At 37.6% G+C, this 22,432-nt stretch overlaps 3 protein-coding genes across 3 annotated transcripts; 1 reads left to right on the forward strand and 2 right to left on the reverse strand.

Annotated features, from left to right (window-relative positions):
• The first annotated feature begins 985 nt into the window (after positions 1 to 985).
• Positions 986 to 12,538, forward strand: DCL1 (dicer-like 1). The gene is made up of 20 exons (XM_018124725.2): positions 986 to 2,951; positions 3,051 to 3,164; positions 4,049 to 4,259; positions 4,404 to 4,798; positions 4,908 to 5,139; positions 5,623 to 5,795; positions 5,890 to 6,012; positions 6,107 to 6,267; positions 6,354 to 6,587; positions 6,677 to 6,827; positions 6,909 to 7,091; positions 7,817 to 7,978; positions 8,059 to 8,154; positions 8,259 to 8,884; positions 9,218 to 9,318; positions 9,411 to 9,601; positions 9,693 to 10,610; positions 11,244 to 11,408; positions 11,521 to 11,894; positions 11,982 to 12,538. Exons 1-20 carry the CDS (start codon positions 1,860 to 1,862, stop codon positions 12,157 to 12,159), a joined length of 5,880 nt encoding a protein of 1,959 aa, XP_017980214.2. The 5' UTR covers positions 986 to 1,859; the 3' UTR covers positions 12,160 to 12,538.
• Positions 12,539 to 12,788: 250 nt separating this feature from the next.
• On the reverse strand, positions 12,789 to 16,378 carry PPA1 (pyrophosphorylase 1). The gene is made up of 9 exons (XM_007051326.3): positions 16,107 to 16,378; positions 15,029 to 15,164; positions 14,895 to 14,923; positions 14,489 to 14,554; positions 14,159 to 14,266; positions 13,665 to 13,730; positions 13,463 to 13,583; positions 13,274 to 13,355; positions 12,789 to 13,060 (listed from the first exon to the last, which is right to left on the reverse strand). The coding sequence occupies exons 2-9, from the start codon at positions 15,162 to 15,164 to the stop codon at positions 13,018 to 13,020; spliced, it is 651 nt and encodes a 216-aa protein (XP_007051388.3). The 5' UTR covers positions 16,107 to 16,378; the 3' UTR covers positions 12,789 to 13,017.
• Positions 16,379 to 18,251: 1,873 nt separating this feature from the next.
• Positions 18,252 to 21,606, reverse strand: LOC18613875 (Protein kinase superfamily protein). Its single transcript, XM_007051327.3, has 3 exons — positions 20,844 to 21,606; positions 19,758 to 19,841; positions 18,252 to 19,544 (listed from the first exon to the last, which is right to left on the reverse strand). The coding sequence occupies exons 1-3, from the start codon at positions 21,604 to 21,606 to the stop codon at positions 18,472 to 18,474; spliced, it is 1,920 nt and encodes a 639-aa protein (XP_007051389.3). The 3' UTR covers positions 18,252 to 18,471.
• Between the last annotated feature and the right edge of the window lie 826 nt (positions 21,607 to 22,432).

The raw sequence follows: 22,432 nt of genomic DNA on the forward strand, positions 1-22,432 counted from the left end.
GTCTCAGTTGAGTCCATAACTTTCTAAAATGCCTTTGCCATCACACATGGCTTAGATTTCTACCCTTTTGGTATGGCACTGAACATAAATTATAAGCAGGCAAACTGGTTAAATTTTCTTGTTCATGATAACCCGTACTTCTGTTTTTTAGTTCATCACTCTTGTTTCCCCGTTTAGGATCAAACGAGATGGAGTATCAAAAGTGTAAAGGAGTTTTGTCGTCCAGAAAATTGCTTCGAAGTTCAAACCCAAGCATTAAATGGTGGTCTGAGATTCCACAGAGGAAAGAGTCGAAACTTCACAATTCCCCACAGCCATTTAATCCCCAAACTAATACGCAAAAGCATAAGTCAGTCCCAAATGACCCAGAATGAGTAAAAGGTCAACACACAATTTTTTATTTAATTGAATAAATTTCTTCCTAATGATGGTTTAAAGACAGTTATTAAGGTTAATTATATGCCAAAGTAATTCTAACAAACATTCTTCAAGTGCATGTTCAAAGCATTTCCTCACGGAATGTGTGAGAAATGAATGCAAATATTGAATGAGGAGAGGCAAAAAAAAAAAAGGCAGAAGGGAAAATCATGGATCAATTAATATGCCAAATAGAAACTGGCCCCGCGAATTCGCCCAATCACTACACGAAAGGCCATTTAGTTGGTCCCACCGAGGAAGATCTCATAGGATAAAAATATTCAGCCTGATCTAGGGAATTATTCCCTTTCCTCATTTTCTTGATCTGCATTTTAATGGGAATAAATCAAACGGCTCAGAATGTTCCATCATCTTTGACCTTTGAATTCCTCCCTAGGATAGCCTTAAACTAGCTTTTCCCCATCCCCCCGATGCTGGATTCCACGAGTGGGCTCCGTTTTCTTGACAAGTGTCCCTTTCGTTTTTTCTTATTATAAAAATTGCTCTTCTCCATGTTTTTTTCTTTGCAAAAACTGGGAAGTTGGAAAGCAGAGAACCTTAAAACCCCCCACTCCATACGCTAACACAAGTAAACGACATAGTTCCAAAAACCCTATCCTACCATCCACTCACAAATCACCACGTAATCCCTAAACCCTTTCTACGATAAACGTGGCATAATACGTTTGGCTGAATCACGTGAAGCACTGTCGCTCTACACTTTCGAGTTTGGAAAGGGAAAAAGAAAAACAGAACCGCCTCAAGTAAAAGAAGTTTCTTTGTAAGATAAAATTCATTTCGTAAGGGAAAAAGGAAAAGAGAAAACCCATATTTTTGGGCTTTTTATTTTTCTTTTTGCCCGTTTCTTTTTCTATATATCTTTCAGCGAAAGAACAGAGCAAACACCCAGAAGCAGAGAGAGAGGCAAGCAAAGCAGATATGGAAAGAAAAAGAGAGAGAGAGAGAAAGGCACACGCTTGAAAGGAGGAGTCAAAAGAAAAGAGAAAAGGAAGATAACAGAATAGGCGTTGATAGACCGTGGAATCTAAGAATCACACACGAAGTTTTGGTGGGGGTGCTCGTTTTTATTTATTTATTTATTTTTCCCATTTTGTTTCTCTTTTTAAATGAATCCCCTTCCTTAACTAAATTTCTTGCGTGTTTCCTGCGGTCTATCTACTCTTATCTGTGTCTTCACTAACTCTTCTTTTTCATCTCTCTGACCTTTTTTTTATTTTCATCAGAACTCTTGCCTCTCTCAAAAACCCAATCAAGATCCTTCGTTTTCTTTTCAAGTTCTTTCTTTTTCTTTCTGGGTTGTCTTTATAATTCTTGTTCGCCTTGGTTTCTTTTCTTTTTTGGGTTTTTTTGTTGTTTCAAAGATTTCAGCGTTTTGCTACTATCTTGAAGTGAGAATATCGTAATATTTTAATAATATATTAATGGAGGATGAGGGTAGGGTTTCTGGTAGTAATGGGTCATCTTACTGGCTGGATGCTTGTGAGGACATTTCATGTGACCTTATTAATGATTTTGTTGATTTTGATGCTCCTATAGTTCAAGAATCAGTTGACAATGCTTCCAATCAAGATTTCTTTGGAGGAATTGATCACATTCTTGATAGCATCAAGAACGGGGGTGGCCTTCCTCCAGTAGGTAACAACAATAATAATAGCTCCGTTGTCAATGGTGATGGAATTCAAGATTCTATTGTCGGAGATGGATGGTTTCAGAATGAGCCATCTGGGGTTTCCAAGAATTTAGCTGAGAACTCGGTTCCACCGCCTAATGGTGTTGAAAAGAACAACCTTGAAAGTAAAGGGCAGGAGAAGAATTGTGAAAATAGTAATTGGAATTTGTTTGATTATTCTTCTAAGGAGAATGGAGTGCATAGGGAGGACAAAAGTTCTTGTGAGTCAAGGGATAGGGGTTTGGATAGTGAAGAGAAGTGTGGCAAGAGGGCTCGTGTGAATGGTTCCAAGAATGATAGGCAGTATCCAAGTAGAGGGCAATATTACCCCAGGGATAGGGAGAGGTGTTCTGCTAGAAAACGAGTTCGCGATTGGGATGAATTTGATAGGAGAGATAGGGAGCATGTTAGGAGAAGAGAGCATTATAATGGTAGTAGTAGGAGGGATGGGAGAGATAGGGAACGGAGAGATAGAGAACCAAGGGGTTATTGGGAAAGGGATCGATCAGGGTCCAATGAGGTGGTTTTTAGATTGGGTACTTGGGAAGCAGACCGGTACAGAGAAGGGAAGGCAGCTAATGACAAAAGTCAGGAATGCAATGGAAAGATAGAGAAGAAAGTTGAACAGCCTAAGGAAAAACTTTTGGAGGAGCAGGCTCGTCAGTATCAGTTGGATGTTCTTGAACAGGCAAAAAAGAAAAATACAATTGCATTTCTTGAAACAGGGGCAGGGAAGACACTCATTGCTGTTCTCCTCATCAAAAGTATTTGTGATGATTTGCAAAAGCAAAAGAAAAAAATGCTCTCTGTCTTTTTGGTTCCTAAAGTTCCACTAGTTTATCAGGTAGTAAAATTTGTGGAGTTTTTATGCACTTTCTAAGATATGATGGGTTCCATGGTTTGACATTCAGTTGTCCTTATTATATTCATTGGCTTTCTTCAGCAAGCTGAAGTTATTCGTGAGCGAACTGGTTATCAAGTGGGTCATTATTGTGGAGAGATGGGTCAAGATTTCTGGGATGCTCGAAGGTGGCAGCGTGAGTTTGAAACAAAACAGGTAGCTTTTCAAATTCTTTTCTGTGAAAGCTTCTGCTTGACTGTCATCTTGAGCTTTTCTTTCATGTTCTAATTAGTTTTCTTATTCTACTGATATGGTAGTACTTGTGTGTTTTTGGTGCTAGTCATTGGTAATCCAGTATCTTTCTGTAGTAATTTTTAGCTATGACATTGTAATGAGCATTAAACAAAATGTTTGTATATCCAGTCTGTGGGACGCTTTTGCTATACCCAGCTTTATCTCAGTAGTTTATCAGCAATTACCTGACTTAGATTAGATTTTTGAATCAAAGTACTTTTAGCTCAATTCAAGTTAGTAGGAATGGGATGATATAGGTATAGTTTTCGAATTCTAGGAAGATCCTTATCTGCAACTTTATAGAATTGGTATTTTGTGGATAATAACAGTAGTATACCCTTTGACCCATTTTAGTAGGAATAGAGGAAGAAAACGGAGGAAAGCTCTGAACTGAAAGTCATGTCAGCACCTTAATATTAAACAGACGTAGTTCTACCATATGATGCACAATCAAGTGAAAGTAGGCTGTATTTGATATTTTGGTTGGATAGAGAATTTCTATTTCTTTGGTACTTTTTGACAAGGTATTATAGGCTGCCACATTCTTGTCATTCCGCATGTAATTGAGCAATTTCTAGTGTGCTGTTTAACATCCAAGTGTCCTACAATATCTTTTTTGAGCCTTCTGGAGCTGTTGATTTTGCATATGCGAGTAATTGTTTCAATTTATGGTTAAGATGATTCTTAATGTAGGGGGCTGCTGAGTGTATAAATAAGAGAAATCACTTTTATTTATGACAACTTTATTTGTTGGTGCTGTAACTTGAAATTATTTCTTGATTTACTCAATTGATGTTTTCTTGTAGGTTTTAGTTATGACAGCTCAGATTCTGCTGAATATTTTGAGGCACAGCATAATTAAAATGGAAGCAATCAATCTTCTAATTCTGGATGAATGTCATCATGCTGTGAAGAAACATCCTTATTCACTGGTGATGTCTGAATTCTATCACACCACGCCAAAGGAGAATAGACCTTCTGTTTTTGGGATGACTGCTTCTCCTGTGAACTTGAAGGGTATATTTTTATTTTCTTGTAGTGGGTCTTTCTTCTAATTTATATTTTTTTGAGACTAAGGAGCATCTCACTCGCAAAAATTTTCTTTTAGTTGGTTGTAAGATTTGCTCCCTAACACAAATATTTCTGAATTGTTATATTCAGGCGTTTCAAGTCAAGTTGATTGTGCAATAAAGATTCGTAATCTAGAAAGTAAACTGGATTCTGTAGTCTGTACAATAAAAGACCGCAAGGAACTTGAGAGACATGTGCCAATGCCCTCAGAAATTGTGGTTGAGTATGACAAAGCGGCCAGTTTATGGTCCCTTCATGAACAAATAAAACAAATGGAAGTGGCAGTTGAAGAAGCTGCGCAGTCAAGCTCTAGGAGAAGTAAATGGCAGTTCATGGGAGCTAGAGATGCAGGAGCCAAGGAAGAGCTCCGCCAAGTTTATGGTGTCTCTGAAAGAACAGAAAGTGATGGAGCTGCTAATTTGATACAAAAGTTGAGGGCCATTAATTATGCACTTGGTGAACTGGGTCAATGGTGTGCTTACAAGGTATCTTATGTTTCAAGTGACGAAGGTTGCAATCTACTTATGCATTTGTCTTTTTGCTAATTTGATACATATGATCTTGGTTATGTTTTTTTTTCTTTCCTTTTTGCAGGTTGCACAATCTTTTTTGACAGCCTTACAAAATGATGAGAGGGCAAACTACCAGCTTGATGTCAAGTTTCAAGAATCTTACCTAAATAAAGTTGTGTCTCTCTTACAATGCCAATTATCAGAGGGAGCTGTTACTGACAAAGATATGAGCACTGCTGAGGCAGAGAACAAAAGTGCTGAAGATGGAACCAGTCCTGATGAGATTGAGGAAGGAGAGCTCCCTGACAGTTATGGTGGGTCTTTTAGTTTACTTTTCTACCTTTGTTTTGTTACTTTGCCAGCCCAACTTGTGACTGATTTGTTAATGATTTTGAAAATTGATTTAACATGCAAAAGTTGAGTATATGAAGCCAGCTTACATGTAAGTGGGTTAGACCATATTATAGCAACAACAGTGTAGGTCAGATATATTAGTTTAGTTCCTGGATAAGTGATGTGAATGAAATTGCTAGAATCTGTTTCCTTGATGCTCTGATTCTCTTATTCATTGCTTGTCGCTTGTGGGGCACTTGAAGAGAAGTTATCTTTGCTAGTTAACTTTGCATGTATGCTTTTGGGTAACTCTAAGTAAACGACCAACATGTATTGCTGGCTTGCTTTTGCTGTGTTCTTTGTCTTACTTTTTGGCATAAATATTCTGGTGTAAATAATTTTGTTATCTAATATATTTGTAAAGAATGATTTTTAAAATATTCTGGTGTACCTTTTTTGCATAGTTGTCTCTGGTGGAGAGCATGTGGATGTGATCATTGGAGCGGCTGTTGCAGATGGAAAAGTGACCCCGAAAGTACAGTCATTGATTAAAATACTTCTCAAATATCAACACACAGAGGATTTTCGTGCAATCATCTTTGTTGAGCGAGTTGTGGCTGCTTTAGTCCTTCCTAAGGTTAGAAGGAATAACATGGTTTATTATGTTAAATGATAGATTTACAGCCCCTTGCAATTTCCTAATAATGCTATTTTAAATTTTTTGTGAATAGGTTTTTGCAGAGCTTCCATCTCTGAATTTTATTAGGTGTGCAAGTTTGATTGGGCACAACAACAGCCAAGAAATGCGAACTGGACAAATGCAAGACACAATTGCTAAATTCCGAGATGGTCGTGTATGTCCAAATTCTGTTTTCCTATCTTAAGCTGTTCAAGATCTGAATCATGCCATTGTAGACATTTGATAAATACTTTTACTTTCCATTGTAGGTGACATTGTTAGTTGCAACTAGTGTTGCTGAGGAAGGATTGGATATTCGGCAATGCAATGTTGTAATTCGTTTTGATCTTGCAAAAACTGTTTTGGCATACATTCAGTCTAGGGGTCGTGCAAGGAAGCCTGGGTCAGATTACATCTTGATGATTGAGAGGTGTTTATGTTGGGTGTGGTTCATTTAGACATTTTCTTTCCACCAGCAGTTATCCAGACAAACTCATATTTTCATATTGTCTACAGAGGAAATCTATCTCATGCTGCATTCCTAAAGAATGCACGGAATAGTGAGGAGACCTTGCGGAAAGAAGCAATTGAGAGAACTGACCTTAGTCATCTGAAGGATACTTCAAGGTTGATTTCGGTGGATATGGTACCAGGTACAGTGTACCAGGTTGAATCAACTGGTGCTATTGTGAGCTTAAATTCTGCTGTTGGACTCATCCATTTTTACTGCTCTCAGCTTCCTAGTGACAGGTACTGTACTCATTATAAGGTATTGACATTTGCTGTTATTCTATTGAGGTTCAGTCTTTTGCTAAGTTGCCCTTACCTTTGTTTTTTAGATATTCAATACTTCGGCCTGAGTTTATTATGGAGAAGCATGAGAAGCCAGGAGGTCCAACCGAATATTCTTGCAAGCTTCAACTCCCCTGCAATGCACCGTTTGAAGAGCTTGAGGGTCCCATATGCAGTTCAATGCGTCTTGCCCAGCAGGCATGCTATCTTGTCCCTATGTCTTCATCAAACTTATATTCAAGAATATTATCATGTTGGTAAACATTTGTAACTTTGTAGGCTGTATGTTTGGCTGCTTGCAAGAAGCTCCATGAGATGGGAGCATTTACTGATATGCTTTTGCCAGACAAAGGAAGTGGGGAAGAAGCAGAGAAGGTTGACCAGAATGATGAAAGAGACCCACTTCCTGGAACTGCTAGGCATAGAGAGTTCTATCCGGAAGGTGTAGCAAATATACTCCAGGTTAGTGTTCTCCATGGATTTGACTTCCCGTCTATGTACTATGGGAAACTAGCAGATGCAACTTTTAGCTCATTTGCAATCTATTGGATGCCATTTTTAACTGTTTCTTTTCTGTTTTTTAAAGATATAGTAGTGCATGTGTCCATCTTTATATTTGCAACCACCATGATGCTGGTGACTTTGAATTTCTCCACTGCAATCTGCTCAGCTCCTTGTTTTTATAATTTGACCAAGTTTTCCTTTGTGTTGTTGGTAACAATGACATTCTTTTCAATGCTTATCTGGACATCAAAGTTGAAATTGCCTTTTTTGGGAAGGAAGTAGACTTACTTATCTGCAACTTGTAACTCTTCAAATCACTTGAATAAAGAACTATACGGTTTGGTTTTAAAAATCAAGGAATAAATGGCAAAGTTTCATTTAAATTTTCGAATACTTGTACATTACATACATCATACATGGCTGATGAAAGTTTGAAATTTTCATAAACTGAAAAAGCTTTCCATCACAATGTGACTCATAACTTTCATAATTTATATTAAGGGTTTAAAAAAATTTCACAATACCAAAACCATGAAAACATTGTTACTGTGAGTGATACCATTTTTGATTAAATACTTTGGAGAAATTGTATTTCTTTCTAATATTCATTTTGTGTTGCATATGTCATGCATCACTTTACTTGGTGTCCTTAATGGTTTTCTGTTATGCTTTCTGGTCCACAGGGAGAATGGATTTTATCTGGAAGAGATGGCACTGAGGACTCCAAAATACTTCATCTGTACATGTATACTATCAAATGTGTAAATAGTGGCTCTTCAAAAGATCCATTCTTAAATAAAGTCTCAGATTTTGCAGTACTTTTTGGCAAAGAGCTGGATGCAGAGGTACTTTCTTTTATTTTTATTCTAGCATTAAGGTGCAGTTGGTAAGTAAGATTTAATTTAATCACATTTGTTACCAACAGGTGTTATCGATGTCGGTGGATCTATTTATCGCTCGAGCCATGATAACAAAGGCATCTCTTGTCTTCAGGGGATCGATAGATATTACTGAAAGTCAGGTGAGTTGCTGTTTAAATATATGGATGATTACAATTTGAGTTTTTTGCTGTTCATACTTCAGACTATGCTTATGATATAACTCCAAATTTGGCTTTATGTGCAGCTGGCATCCCTTAAAAGTTTTCACGTAAGATTGATGAGCATTGTACTGGACGTGGATGTTGATCCTTCTACCACTCCTTGGGATCCTGCCAAGGCATATTTGTTTGTCCCCGTGGTTGGCGATAAGTTTGTAGATCCTGTAAAAGAGATTGACTGGGATTTGGTTGATAATATAATCACAACAGATGCATGGAGCAATCCCCTTCAGAGAGCAAGGCCAGATGTTTACCTTGGCACTAATGAGAGAACGCTCGGTGGTGACAGAAGGGAGTATGGATTTGGGAAATTGCGTCATGGCATAGCCTTTGGGCACAAACCCCATCCTACTTATGGTATCAGAGGAGCTGTAGCCCCATTTGATGTTGTGAAAGCTACTGGGGTGGTTCCTACTCGAGATGTGATTGAGGTACAAGAAGGGGATTTGACCAAAGGCAAATTGATTATGGCTGATGGTTTCTTACATGCAGAAGATCTTGTTGGAAAAATAGTAACAGCTGCTCATTCAGGGAAGAGGTTTTATGTAGATTCAATTCGCTATGACATGACAGCAGAGACCTCATTTCCAAGGAAAGAGGGCTATCTTGGTCCTCTGGAGTACAGCTCATATGCCGATTACTATAAGCAGAAGTATGAATTGGATATTTCTTACCTTTTTAATTCCTGTTTTATTCCCTCCGCTTTTTTAAAATTAAAAGTTACAATTGGCTGCTTAGTAATTGCTTCTTTCTAATGGATGGGATAAGCCTTAATGCACCATAGTTGTTGTGCGTGAAGAAAAGAAAAGCATATCCTACTCTGTGAAGGACATGGTTGACTATTTTTGGGTGCATAATATGTGAGCTTTTGTCACATTTCTACCTGATAGTAGTTGATGTTCTTACAGATCAAAGATGCTTTTTGTTTCTTCTTGCACAACAAAGGGTGCATTAGGCTATTGCGTCCTCTGTATATTACTATCAGGTATGGTGTTGAGTTGAGACACAAGCAACAATCTTTAATAAGAGGTCGTGGTGTTTCATATTGCAAGAATCTCTTATCTCCTCGATTTGAGCACTCAGAAGGTATATTTAGAAAATGCTCCTTGTCTCTAACATTAGTTTGGCATCTCTTATGGTCCTTTTAGTGCCAAATTGAATGTCTTTATCATATGAAGGTGAATCTGAGGAGGCTCTTGACAAAACATACTATGTGTTTCTGCCTCCGGAGCTGTGTTTTGTTCATCCACTTTCTGGATCACTTGTTAGAGGTGCCCAGAGGTTACCCTCTATAATGAGGAGGGTTGAGAGCATGCTTCTGGCAGTTCAACTTAAGCGTATAATACAATTTTCAGTCCCTGCTTCAAAGGTGTGATATAATTCACAGGCTGATCAATTTCAAATCAATTTCAAGCAGCTTTAGATGATCACTAATTGTTGTCTTTCTTTTATATGTACAGATTTTGGAAGCTTTGACTGCTGCCTCCTGCCAGGAGACATTTTGCTATGAAAGGGCAGAGCTTCTGGGAGATGCTTACTTGAAATGGGTTGTTAGTCGATTTTTGTTTCTCAAATATCCCCAGAAACATGAAGGTCAACTTACCAGGATGAGACAACTAATGGTGAGTAACATGGTTTTGTATCAGTATGCACTAAGTAAGGGACTTCAATCATATATCCAAGCAGATCGCTTTGCACCATCTAGATGGGCTGCTCCTGGGGTATTGCCAGTCTTTGACGAGGATACAAAAGATGGAGACACGTCCTTATTTGATCAAGAACAGGCAACTGTTGATGTTATACCAGTAAAAGAACACAGTGATGGGTTTGAAGATGAAGAAATGGAAGATGGTGAGATTGAGAGTGACTCAAGTTCTTACAGAGTCCTCTCTAGCAAGACCCTAGCAGATGTTGTTGAAGCACTAATCGGAATTTATTACGTTGAAGGTGGGAAGAATGCAGCTAACCACCTCATGAAATGGATTGGGATTCAGGTGGAGTCTGATCCTGATGAGATGGAATCTATGGTGACGCCATCTAGTGTTCCAGAAAGTATACTAAGGAGTGTAAATTTTGATGCCCTAGAAGGTGCGTTGAACATTAAGTTTAAAAACAGGGCCTTGTTGGTAGAAGCTATTACTCATGCTTCACGCCCATCTTCTGGAGTATCTTGCTACCAGCGTTTGGAGTTTGTTGGTGATGCAGTCTTAGATCATCTTATCACGAGACACTTGTTTTTCACATACACCAATCTGCCTCCGGGTCGGTTGACTGATTTGCGAGCTGCTGCTGTAAACAATGAAAATTTTGCACGTGTTGCAGTAAAGCACCAGCTGCACGTGCACCTTCGGCATGGATCAAGTGCCCTTGAAAAACAGGTTTATTTTCTCATTTCTTAAATTTAGCTTATTAATGTTGGGTGGCAATTTTAACCCATTATGATTTGTCTGTTCTGTTACATGGGCTGCATGCACGCACTACTATGTTTAGTATTTCTCTTCACCTAGTGATGGCAGTGATTCTGGTTTCTAGGTCACTTTCATGTTTAGTCATTTCTTTTTCAGGTTATGTCCAGATTCGTTTTGACTTTAAAAAAAAATTGCCAAGACACAATCCATTTCTGGAGTCATTTTATGTCATTGCTGGGTTAGGCGGTGTGGGGTGCAGGTCAAGTTTTAGATGGCCACCCTTAATAGTTTTAAACCAAAATTTCATTGTTTATTATCCCCAGTGAAGAAAACCAATTTTGTCATTTTAATCAGGTTAGTAAAATCTTAATAAAAAAGAAAATTTGTAAAAGATCATAAATAATAGAGTATTGGATGTAATTCGAGACAACTGTTATAATTATGTGACAAATGAAGTTATGCTTGATAAATTTAAATTTGTCCATTCTGTTTCATGGATATAATAAGTAGAACAAAAGGACATCATTTGCTTGGTAATAGGGTTTCTTCTGTCTGTGAATGGGTTGGTTCCTCCTGACTTCATATTTTTGGCTTCTATTTCAGATTCGGGACTTTGTGAAGGAAGTTCAGGATGAGTTATTAAAGCCAGGATTCAACTCCTTTGGGTTGGGAGATTGCAAAGCTCCAAAAGTCCTTGGAGATATTGTCGAATCCATTGCTGGTGCCATTTTTCTTGACAGTGGACGAGACACTTCAGTTGTCTGGAGGGTTAGTTTCAGCAAAGGGACAGAGTTATTGTCCCTTAACCCACTCCCTGCTTCCTTTTTTACAGCTATATGAATAAGAGATCTGATAAGGGAAATTTTGCTCTTGCTTCCAGGTATTTCAACCTCTGTTGCATCCCATGGTCACTCCAGAGACATTGCCAATGCATCCTGTGCGGGAACTGCAAGAGCGATGCCAGCAACAAGCTGAAGGCTTGGAATACAAAGCCAGTCGAAGTGGTAATTTGGCCACTGTGGAGGTTTTCGTTGATGGTGTCCAGATTGGGGTTGCTCAGAACCCTCAAAAGAAGATGGCACAGAAACTAGCTGCCAGGAACGCGCTTGCTGTTTTGAAAGAGAAGGAAACAGCTGAAGCTAAAGAGAACACTGAGGAGAATGGAAAGAAGAAGAAGAATGGCAACCAGACATTTACCAGACAAACATTGAATGATATCTGCCTGCGTAGAAATTGGCCTATGCCGTTCTATCGGTAAGAAATTACAATTAGTACATTTTTTCCTCTTGTACTTTGACAATAACAACTTGACTTACTGATCTGATGCATTGATATCTTTAGGTGTGTGAATGAGGGGGGGCCTGCACATGCAAAGAGATTTACCTTTGCTGTTAAGGTGAATACCGCTGACAGGGGGTGGACAGATGAATGCATAGGTGAGCCGATGCCTAGTGTTAAGAAAGCCAAAGACTCAGCTGCGGTGCTTCTCTTGGAACTTTTAAACAAATGGTATTCATGATAATGATTATTTTGGTATCTAGTTCTATTTTTTGACAATTGCCCCTGTTGGTCATGGTATGGTTTTTTATGGGAATGATTATTTCACAATTCACAGTATGGTTTTTGTTGGCCATTAATTCACATTATGTTTAGATCAAAGGAAATTTATATAAGCAAATGGATGTCCAATTTGGCAAGTATTGATGTCCATATAAGTGTAATAAGGGAAGACCAACACATTGCTAGAGGAGATAGAGGAGACATTTGTCCTTTTTTCCTTTCATTCTTATTGGCTATAATCTATTTTCTACTGTAGAAATTGATTGAAATAGATCGACTGAAGTTTTCACTGCTGTTAAATAAACGTGGAATGAAGTTGCTGTTTTGGATTTAAGGCATATCTTGGAAGTGTAACATTCTAAATGTTTCAGTTGCTTCGAAAACGTTTTAGAACAAATCCCTTAAATGATTACAGGAAGCAAGTAGGGAAATGCATAGAAGATAAGCATGATTGAAGCTTGTTTAAATTAAAAGAAAAAAGGTAATGACTGGCATTGAATATGAATAAAAAAAAAACAAATCACAAGTATCGTCTGCAAAAATTTAGTAGTAAGCCTGTCGAGCTATCTTAATGCAGTATAGAATTGCTTTGGAGAAAAAAATTGGGCTGTGATCTGCACAAAGACAAAATCACATGCTAGCATTCCGTTTATCATTTCTCCCCACAAGATGGTTTAATCCAACAAGCAATTATAATCATCCGAATAACAAAAAAGCAGTCATTCTTATTCAACTGCTGTTGGTAAGATGTCTTATTTAATATGACGCATTTCCCTCCAAGAATAAATGGAGAATTGAAGGTCAATAGCTTGTGAGCCTATCGCCTCAGGGTGTGCAGAATGTACTCGGCATAAAGGTCCCTGCACCATAGCAACACAAAAACCTCAGTGAGGTGGAGATGCCTACGAAAAATGCTGATTAATAATGGGAAACCAAGGATGAAGTAATCAAAAGGGGTTATGTCCATCAGCTTTAGACATAGGAATTCCCTTTCATGACTATGTATACCCCTCCTTGGCAATTAAATTTAGAGCTTAGGCTAATGAACTAATAGTTCTTTAGTTAAGGCATACATCGAGTACTGGATTGCTTCAAATGCTGTAGTTGAAGGTAAAAAGTCATTGACCGCAACCTCCTTGTTCTCGTTTTTCTTGTCTGTGCAATGTTAGGAAACCAGTATTCCTCACTTTGGGGAACTATTATTTCGATAAACAAACAAAATGCTGAACAAGGAGTTAATTATTTGAGATCGAAAAGGATACAGTCTTCAAAGAAACGGCGGATCTCCGAGAGACGGTGAGGGGGGAGGTCCTTGATATCAGTGTAATGTTTGTACTCTGGATCATCAGCACAAACTGCAATGATCTTATCATCTTTCTCTCCCTGGGTAAGAATAATGAAGCAGTTATCACACACTGAAAAGAATAAGTGTCAAAAGTTTAACCTCAAACTTTAAGGAAATACCTGGTCAATCATGGGCATCAGTCCAATGGCTCTGGCTCGCAGAAAACATCCAGGAAGAACTGGCTCCTATACAAGGGAACAACCTAATCTCAGTACTTGTAGATTGCTGTTAACATTCAGCTCAAAGATTCAACAATCAAGTTGTACAAGTAAATTTGGCATAATGCACTTAATGCCAGATACTAAATCTGGGATTTCCTTTGCACCTTGATGAAAAGGCCCTTGCAAGTAATGAGGGTGATTCAAAACATATAGAAGGAGAAAGGGAAGAGGGCGTGAAAGATATAAGATGCTATTATAGTGACTAAATTAAAAATAGGACACATTAACATTTAAGAAACCAAAAACAAAATAAGGTTTCCCATTTGATAAGAAAAGCAAGAAAAAGAAACACATAACATATCAGCAGAACAGCAAAATTTTATTTTTCAGCATTATAGTCCATCACCATATAAACAGGACATGGATAGAGGAAGATCAGATAGGTATTTCACCTGCATGATAACCAAACAATCCAAGGGATCATTGTCTTCACATAGTGTGCGAGGGATGAAACCATAGTTGTGAGGATAGACCACTGAAGAATATAAAACCCGATCAACCTGGCATTCATTTAAATAGTAAGAAAACATTACAATGAGGACCTGTTTAAGAATTTTCCAGTCCTCAAGTGAATAGTGGTAGATGATCTGGTAAACAGAACAAACTGGAATTGTTTGGAAGAAGGAAAAAGCCTTGGCCCACGAGATATGTCTCCATCTATAGTAGGTCAGGAACATGTTCTTGGAACCCCTATCTTTTAAAGGATGTAAAATTTTTCATACCTTAATCAATCCGGTCTTCTTGTCGAGTTCATATTTGACCTTACTACCTTTTGTTATCTCAACAACCTGTACAGTTGAACAAGGAGTTCAAAAAGCAAATAATAAGCAGTGGTTGGAGGTTAGATATTGCTGCTTAATATAAGAAACTTTTCTTGTAACCTTGAGATTGTCTCTTGAAAGAGGAAAACTGAAGGAAGTTTAGCTGAAACTAAGAAAATTGGTGGATGTTGTTGATATAGTGTAAAATATGCCAATCTCTTGTTTTTCTTTAGCTTCGCAAGTCAAAAAAAAGATTTGCTTATATGGGTAATGTCAAAAAATTTGAACCCATAAAAGTTCTATTAACAAGTTCAGCTCCAATATGATTTGTAACAATTGACTTGACAAAGTTAGAAAGAAAACATACACAGTTGAAAACATGTGGAGCTCCAGGTCCTGCAGACAATATTTTGCAACATGGTCAGTTCCCAACCTGATTATTCACTCAGACAATATTAGCTAAAAACCACAAATCTGATTATTCACTCATTGGATAGGTACCAATCTCAAGATCATGCCAAGGATGTGCAGCAACTGATCTCCTTGACAAAGATGAAAGAATCCTCTCATTCAGACGGGGGACTGGTTGACGTGAAGCTTCGACTTCCTTAGCTGCATTTTCATCTGCTTCGCTCATCTTTTACCAGAAGAAGAATAAATTGCATCAACATTCAATCAAATTAGAGGGGCAAGATAAATCAAATTAAAGAACTTTTGGCTGACATATTCTAGGATCTGAATGAATCAAATATTAGAATAGGTATGGTGATAAAAAGCCCAAACAACAAACTATATATTGTCCCATTGCTGAGTTGATGAATGTCAGGCAATTTACTAATATCAATTGCAAAAATTTGGCAAAACCAATAGCTAAGAATAACATGACCTTCAAGGGTAAGTCAAATTTCAAGCTTACAGAACTTTCCAACTCTAACAACCTAATATGTGGTTTATGCTTCGACAATAAACTAATAATGGACCAACATCTCAATTGTAAACCAACACGATGCCCTCTTAAAAGTCACATAATTTTACTTTCATCATTACACAACCACCGAAATACAAAAAGATGTGCAGAGAAAGTGACAAAAATGATCTATTACACATAATGACACAAAAATCTTCTCATCGAAATCAGGCATTGTGGGTGGGAGGCTAAGCTTATTGGTAAATTTCAGCAAGTAAAAGACAGTACTTTACAGTACTTTTGATCTGTATTAAGGCCGCTGAACAAGATAAAAAAAAAAAAAAAAGCAATTTTCTTAAATATTTATTTTTCTGCAATCTTTTTTCTCAACATGGTGAAACTAAAATGTAAAATCCGCAGCTTCTGATGCTTTACATCTATGCCAGGCTAAACCAAAGTCCAAAGTTTGTTCATGAATCCCAGCAGCAGTAAGATTCAATTAAATCCTAAGGAAAGAACGTGGGTCCTTGCACGTTTAACCCAAAAATGATAAGGCCATGAAATATCAGCTGATCATAAAGTGTAAACGTGGGATCTATAAAATCGACAAAACAATAAAGAGAGAGTTTCCATTGTGAACCTAAACAGTGCAGAAAGGTGAAAGGGACGTACCTTTGTTGTGGGAGAAGAGTGTAGACACAGAAAAAGCTATTGAGTACTAATATAAGAGAGGTAGGATGTGTGTAAGCACTGATCCTAAAGCTGCGTTTGATCTATAGCTGAATATTTATACAATGAAGCTTTGAAAGTTTGTTCAAGTCTTCAAGAGAAAGAGAGAAAAGAGGGAGGCCAATGCTTTACGGCAGTGCCTCGTGTCTACTGTTGAGAAAAAACAGGTTGGTTCAAAGCTTTGCCCACCTCCTCGGCATTACCCCGTTTTCTCTCTGACTAGGCTAGGCTATTACTGAATAAATATTTCTAATTTGCAGCCCCTATTTTAGAAACAAAATTAATTGTGTAAGCCAATCAAAATTTTCTCACCTACAAGACAAAAGCCAATGTAATTCTTTCGGACACCCTTTGTCCAAAAACGAATCATGTCATGTATGCTAATGTTTTTTTAGCTATTGAACTGATGTGACTTGAATGTGGTTGCTGAAAATATAAACAAGTATCGAAAGGTTTTGTTCGTGAAATAGATAAAAATAAAATAAAATAATTATTACGTGATAATAAAATAAGATGAAAATAAAATAGAATAAGTATTACGTAGTTTTATATAACGAATGAAATAGAGTAAGAATAATTATTATGACTTATTGTAGTGTTTAGTTGGTAACAATAACTTTGAAATAAAAAAATAAAAATATTTTTTATTATATATATGATTATTTATTTTTAGTTTATTTTTTAAATATTAATAATTTATAATTTAATTAAAAATATTAATAATTTAAATATTAATATTTTTAGTATAATTTAAATTTTAATATTTTATTTATAATTTAGTATTATTATGATTAAAATATTAATAAATTTTTTATTTTTTATTTATACTCATTAAAAATTTAATATATTTTAAAATATTAATATTAATAATATTTAAATTACATATAAAATATTAATATTTTAAATTTTACAAATTATTTTTTTTCCTTTTTTCTTTTTTCTTCTTCATGAGTCGGTTGCTAGAAAGATGATCTGTGTAATAAAACGTCCATCTGGGGCATCATGTGACTGGATCTGACCACTACGGAACCAAGTTAGCGCTTCCCTGCGGCTGGATCTAGTCGTAGAGTGTTAGATCCAACTGTGAGATCTGATCAGAAAGCATTAAATTCGATGCTTCCTGTGGCCAGATCTGGCCGTTGAGTGCCAAATCTGGTTAGATCTCGATTAAATCTTATCGAAAATGACTAGATTGACATTTCGATCATATGCAGTTGTGAAATCACCATCGATGCAGCTGTCGCCGCCATTACCGTCGCCAAGTCATCTCCAATGTTGAGTGCTAGTTAGAGAGAGAATGAGAGAGGAAAGAACGTGAGAAGAGAGAGAAAGAAGAAGAAAAATAAAAAAAAAATATTTATAGGTTTAGAGTTGTAATATTTTTAAGTTATAAAAGATATTTTAATTTTATCACATTTTATAGCTATCTCCTCGATCATGAAATAGCAAAGTTCATGGGGAAACTCAGGTGTAGTAATGCTTGAGTTTTACTTCATTTTAAAAAATAGCTATTTCTTATACCATTGCTGTACCAAACGGAGATAGAGTAAAAATATAAGAATAGATAAAAAATAATATTTTCTGTACCAAACGTGCATTTGTTGGCCATGAGAAGAGGTATGCGTACACGTGCTGCGGTCTTGGTTTGTGTCCATTGGCCTGTGCTGTGCCTGACAAAAGTCGATGGAATTGATTCTGGGCTTTGGATTTTTTAAGGCTTACAATTCTATTGGTTCTTTTGTAAACTCTCAAACTCCGCTGTCAGGTCAGCCTGTCCCTTGTGAGTGGAGGCATCAGGGCCGGAATGGATTACCCGCTCAGGCTCGTGGACCTAACCTGTTTTAAGTCGGCTTTGGACGTAGGGTTTACGCTTGAGTCCAGTCTAATCTTTCCATTTCTTTGTCAGAACAGTTCATTACCAAAAATGAAGAACAACTCAAAGTCAAATTTAGCTATGGCAGCTCACCTTCCTTTCAACCAAGAAAAATGGAGTTTCGGGGTTAGAATCATAAGTCATATTTAGTACAAAAAGAAGGGACATTGCAATGAAGAGGCATCATGTTTGCAATATTTATAGACAAACAATCTCAAGATTTTCATCTTTTTAGAAAGGCATGCAAAATCATGCTAGTGATACATTAGGTAGAACCAGCAGCACGTAAATCCTCAAAACAAGTTCACAGTCCACTAGATGTACATAAATTTTTACAGACAGAATCAGATGTTAATGCAGGTAAACTTATCATACTTGCAGGTGATGTGGACTAAGCGACATTCCTGACAGGCTGGTTTTATCAACAGGTGCAATTCAAGGCACATGTATGGAGTCAGGAGACATGGATATCATCTGAAGCAGACTTGAATTTGAAAATGTTTCTTCCAATGCAGGTCCCCTCTTACTTCCTCCATCAATGCTTTCTTTTGCAATGTGCACCAGCTCCCTTGCAACATCAAACATTCCAATTTTGCCATCACCACCAAACAATAAGCACCTGGTTGCTATGTCTGCAACTATTTCTATTTGCTCTCTACGAAAAATAGGCTGCTCATGGTAGTAAAGAGATGGATCCACTATTTCTTCTATCTTGCCACTTTTAATTTTTTGCAAGGCTACTGATGGCATGTCTGAATATTTGGAGCCTGAAATTATCTCTAACAATAAGAGACCAAAGTCATAAACATCGTTTTTGTGAATATGGGGGTTTTCGTAGTTGTTGCATAAGTCAGAACCATCTCCAAGGCTAGAGCTAAGCAGTGCAAACCCAGCAACCTTAACTGAGAAATCCGCATCAAGAAAGATGTAGCCTGACGATTTGAGGCCATGATGAAAGATAGGTGGAGAAATCTCATGCTGCAAGTATGCTAGGACGCTTGCAGTTTCAGCAGCGATGCTCAGCCTCTTATACCAGTCAAGACCAAATTTTTGTCCTCTGCTATGTTGTAGATGTTCCTCCAAGGTGCCATTAGCAGGATATTCATAGACCACCATTAAGCTGTAACCAGAGTCGATACAACATCCAAGGAGTCGGGCTAAATTCCTATGTAAAACTGCAGATAAAAGCTCAATTATGGATAGGACATGAATTAGGTCTCTTTCATTATCACACTGTACCTTCTGCACAGCTATATGTGAACCATCCCCAAGGACCCCAGCATGAATTGTGCCATTTGTGCCGTCTACAAGCTTCTGACCATCTTCAAATACTCTGGTTGCTTCCTCTAGCTCTCGGTAACTGAACAATCTAGTCCCACAAGCTTTCCGGAATGAGATGGTACTATGGAAATGAGCTTGGTCTAAAAATGCACCTGGTTTAACAGGCCGTTTCAGTATGCAGAGGAATAAGAATAAGGAGGCAAGGATGAAAGCTGGAGCAAGAACACCTGCATGGGAAGAATGGTATGTTATTAATTCTCGCAGCAAGTAGTGAATTTCATTCGTCAGAGAAATTAAATGACAGCATCTTTAGTTACCAGAAAACTTTTAAAGCTAGATAAGGATAATATTCGGGCCTATCAGATTATGTGATTTTGCATAGCAAATCATCATGCAGAAACAAGATATATAACAAAATAATTTATCTCATGATAACATACCGGCCACAATTACAAGTTTCCTTTGACTATGTCTTCGACTGTCACATTCCTCACCATACACTTCTTGCCCCTCCTTGATGCAGGCTGTCAAAGGCAGATACAAAACATGGAAGAAATAATAAATACTCTCATTTTAACTACAAATTAACTTAATTTTGATCAGCCAATATTTGAATACTATCAACGTTACATGCTTAATATCAGCATTTTCAGAAAAAGTTGGCATGGATGCTCAATGGATTAAAGAATACCTTACTGTAAAGATACTTATTCACAACTGGTTTAGTCTGGGATATTGGATTAATCAAAATAGTGCTGTAATAAAGTATTACTGGATTTACATAAATAACTTTATTTATAATATAAGGAAAAGTGCATGAAGCAACCGTTGATTAAATGTGTGTGAGATAAATGGCAACCAAACCACTCATCAATTGAAGTAATGATAGAAGATTAATATCAGAGATAATTGAAGTCTTCGATACATCTTGGTGACAGAGAAGTATTTTGTAGAATCTGAAACTACTTTATAGAAAAGTTGGAGCTCAGGATGGGCCAGCATGAAGATGCTCATGGGAATAATATTTACTTATCTTAAATAAGTTGCAAATCTCGGATCCTGAAATCATGCACTTATCTTTTGAATACTTTACACAGTTGCAACAATGATGATGGGTGCACAGAGCAGCCGATGAAAGAGAGAAGGGATGGTTTGCTTTAATTATGTGAAGGAGAGGTGCACCAATGATGAGAAAATGACTAAATCAATCGGCGCAACTGAGCCACATCATTAAATCACTCCTAATCTTTATTCTCTGTACAGCCCACCTGGCCTGCATTCAGTTGATGGAATTGAGATAGGAAAAATGGCAACCAACAAAACTATTGGAGACTCTACACCCTCGTTGGATTTGCAAACTTGTAGTTCAAATGCAAGTCTTATCTTAAAGTTTCACAATGTCTTAAATTTTATGATCACCTAAAAATTGAAGTACAGGATGAGAAAATTTCAAATGGAAAATAATGCTTGTGCAGAATGCAGATGATGCAAGCATAAATAAAAATATAAATAAATAAACTACTCACACTTCAAGCATCCAGCTCCATTTGCAAATCCATCACCGACAAACCCATCCTGACAAGAGCACCTGACTCCTGCTTCAACTGTCGTGGCATTGACAACATCTGCATTGCCAGCACAAACTCCTCCAGATGTATTTCTAGGAATTGCCCACTCCAGCTTAACCCCGCGCTCCCCTGTGTTGGTTCCACGGGGAACCACCCACGACGAAAATCCTCTGCATCCAAACTTGGAAAAACTCGAAAACCCATCTCCATAATGCCAAATGGTATGATCAGAAAGCGAATAACAGCATGCCAGGGATCCACCACTGTTGCCATCACAACCAGGCAAGTCGGTTGTTTCACAATCTGCTTTACACAAAGAAGAGTCTTCACAATCATATAAACCTATAACATTGTCGCCGGAAATACCAAAGTAGTCATTTCCTGCAAAACCAAAAGCATTCAAGTCGTTGTACTGACGACAGGTGGAGCTTCCAGGAAAGTCTACCAGTATACCATCAGGGAAGAACTCGAGTATTCCGTAGCTTTCAATGCCAATGTGGAGGTAAAGGGTAGTGGAATTCAAGCAAGAAAGATGGAAAGCATTGGAAACTGAGGCACAAGAAGTGTTCAAATGAAATGGAAATGGTATGTGTAAATTGCCACATTTGTCATTGCACTGGTTTGGAAGCAAAAAGGATTGCGTTTGCTGAGGCTGTTGCAAAGAGATTCCTGGCTGATTAAGAGATAAGAGAGTAAATGAAGATAAAAGTAGAGCTAACATTGCCTTGTGAACTTGTTGACTTGCTTGGTTCAGAGAAAATATTTGGAAACTAAAAGGCCTTTAAAGAAACACAAAGAGAAAGGCAGAATCACGTTCATGGCTAGCTCAAAAGTGTCTGAAATACTAAAAACACTACGTATAAAAAAGATGGGCCAATCATGTTCAGCCATTTCAAACACGACCCCACAAAGAGTAGGACCGAAATAGCCACGTGTCAAGATCAAGGGCTCATATGAGGAACAAAAAGGATGGTGGAGTGATGCGTGGGAGTGTGGCCACGGGAGTTGGGGAAGTGAAGAAGATTGGTCTGTGGAATGGGCTACAATTTGTACCTCATGGGACAGCGTGCATTTAAGTGAGGGTGGGGAGTATTTCGATTTTCGATTCAATTAAACAGCCTTAAACTATCTCATCTCTTTCAATAAAATAGTTTGATTTATCTCTTTGCTGTCCTTAATCTCTTCCTTTTATAGTTTATAGTAAACGCAATTTGCATGGTTTTGATTTTTGAAGCTTTGGTAGCTGCAAATCAGAAATGCAAGTCTAATTTTTATGCGTAATTTGGTTTCAGAATTACGGAATGTCAGATCTAAATGCAAAAGATTTTCCAACCCCCAAAGCCACGCGCTTCCGTGTAAATGTTACTCGCTTCTCCGCTGGATTCTCCTATGACAGCTGTGCTTTCATTCACTGTTGGGATTGGGGATCTCTCTAATCTTGTATCCAAACGGGAGGTGATTGTCCCAATTCTGTGTGTGTGCAGTGTGCTGTTCTGGGTTCCGCTGCAGCCTTGAGTTGGGATGCTAATCTCCATTGCGGTTACGTG

This window comes from Theobroma cacao, chromosome 1 (assembly GCF_053813885.1).
Source record: "Theobroma cacao isolate CCN51 chromosome 1, ASM5381388v1, whole genome shotgun sequence".
Taxonomy (NCBI): domain Eukaryota; kingdom Viridiplantae; phylum Streptophyta; class Magnoliopsida; order Malvales; family Malvaceae; genus Theobroma; species Theobroma cacao.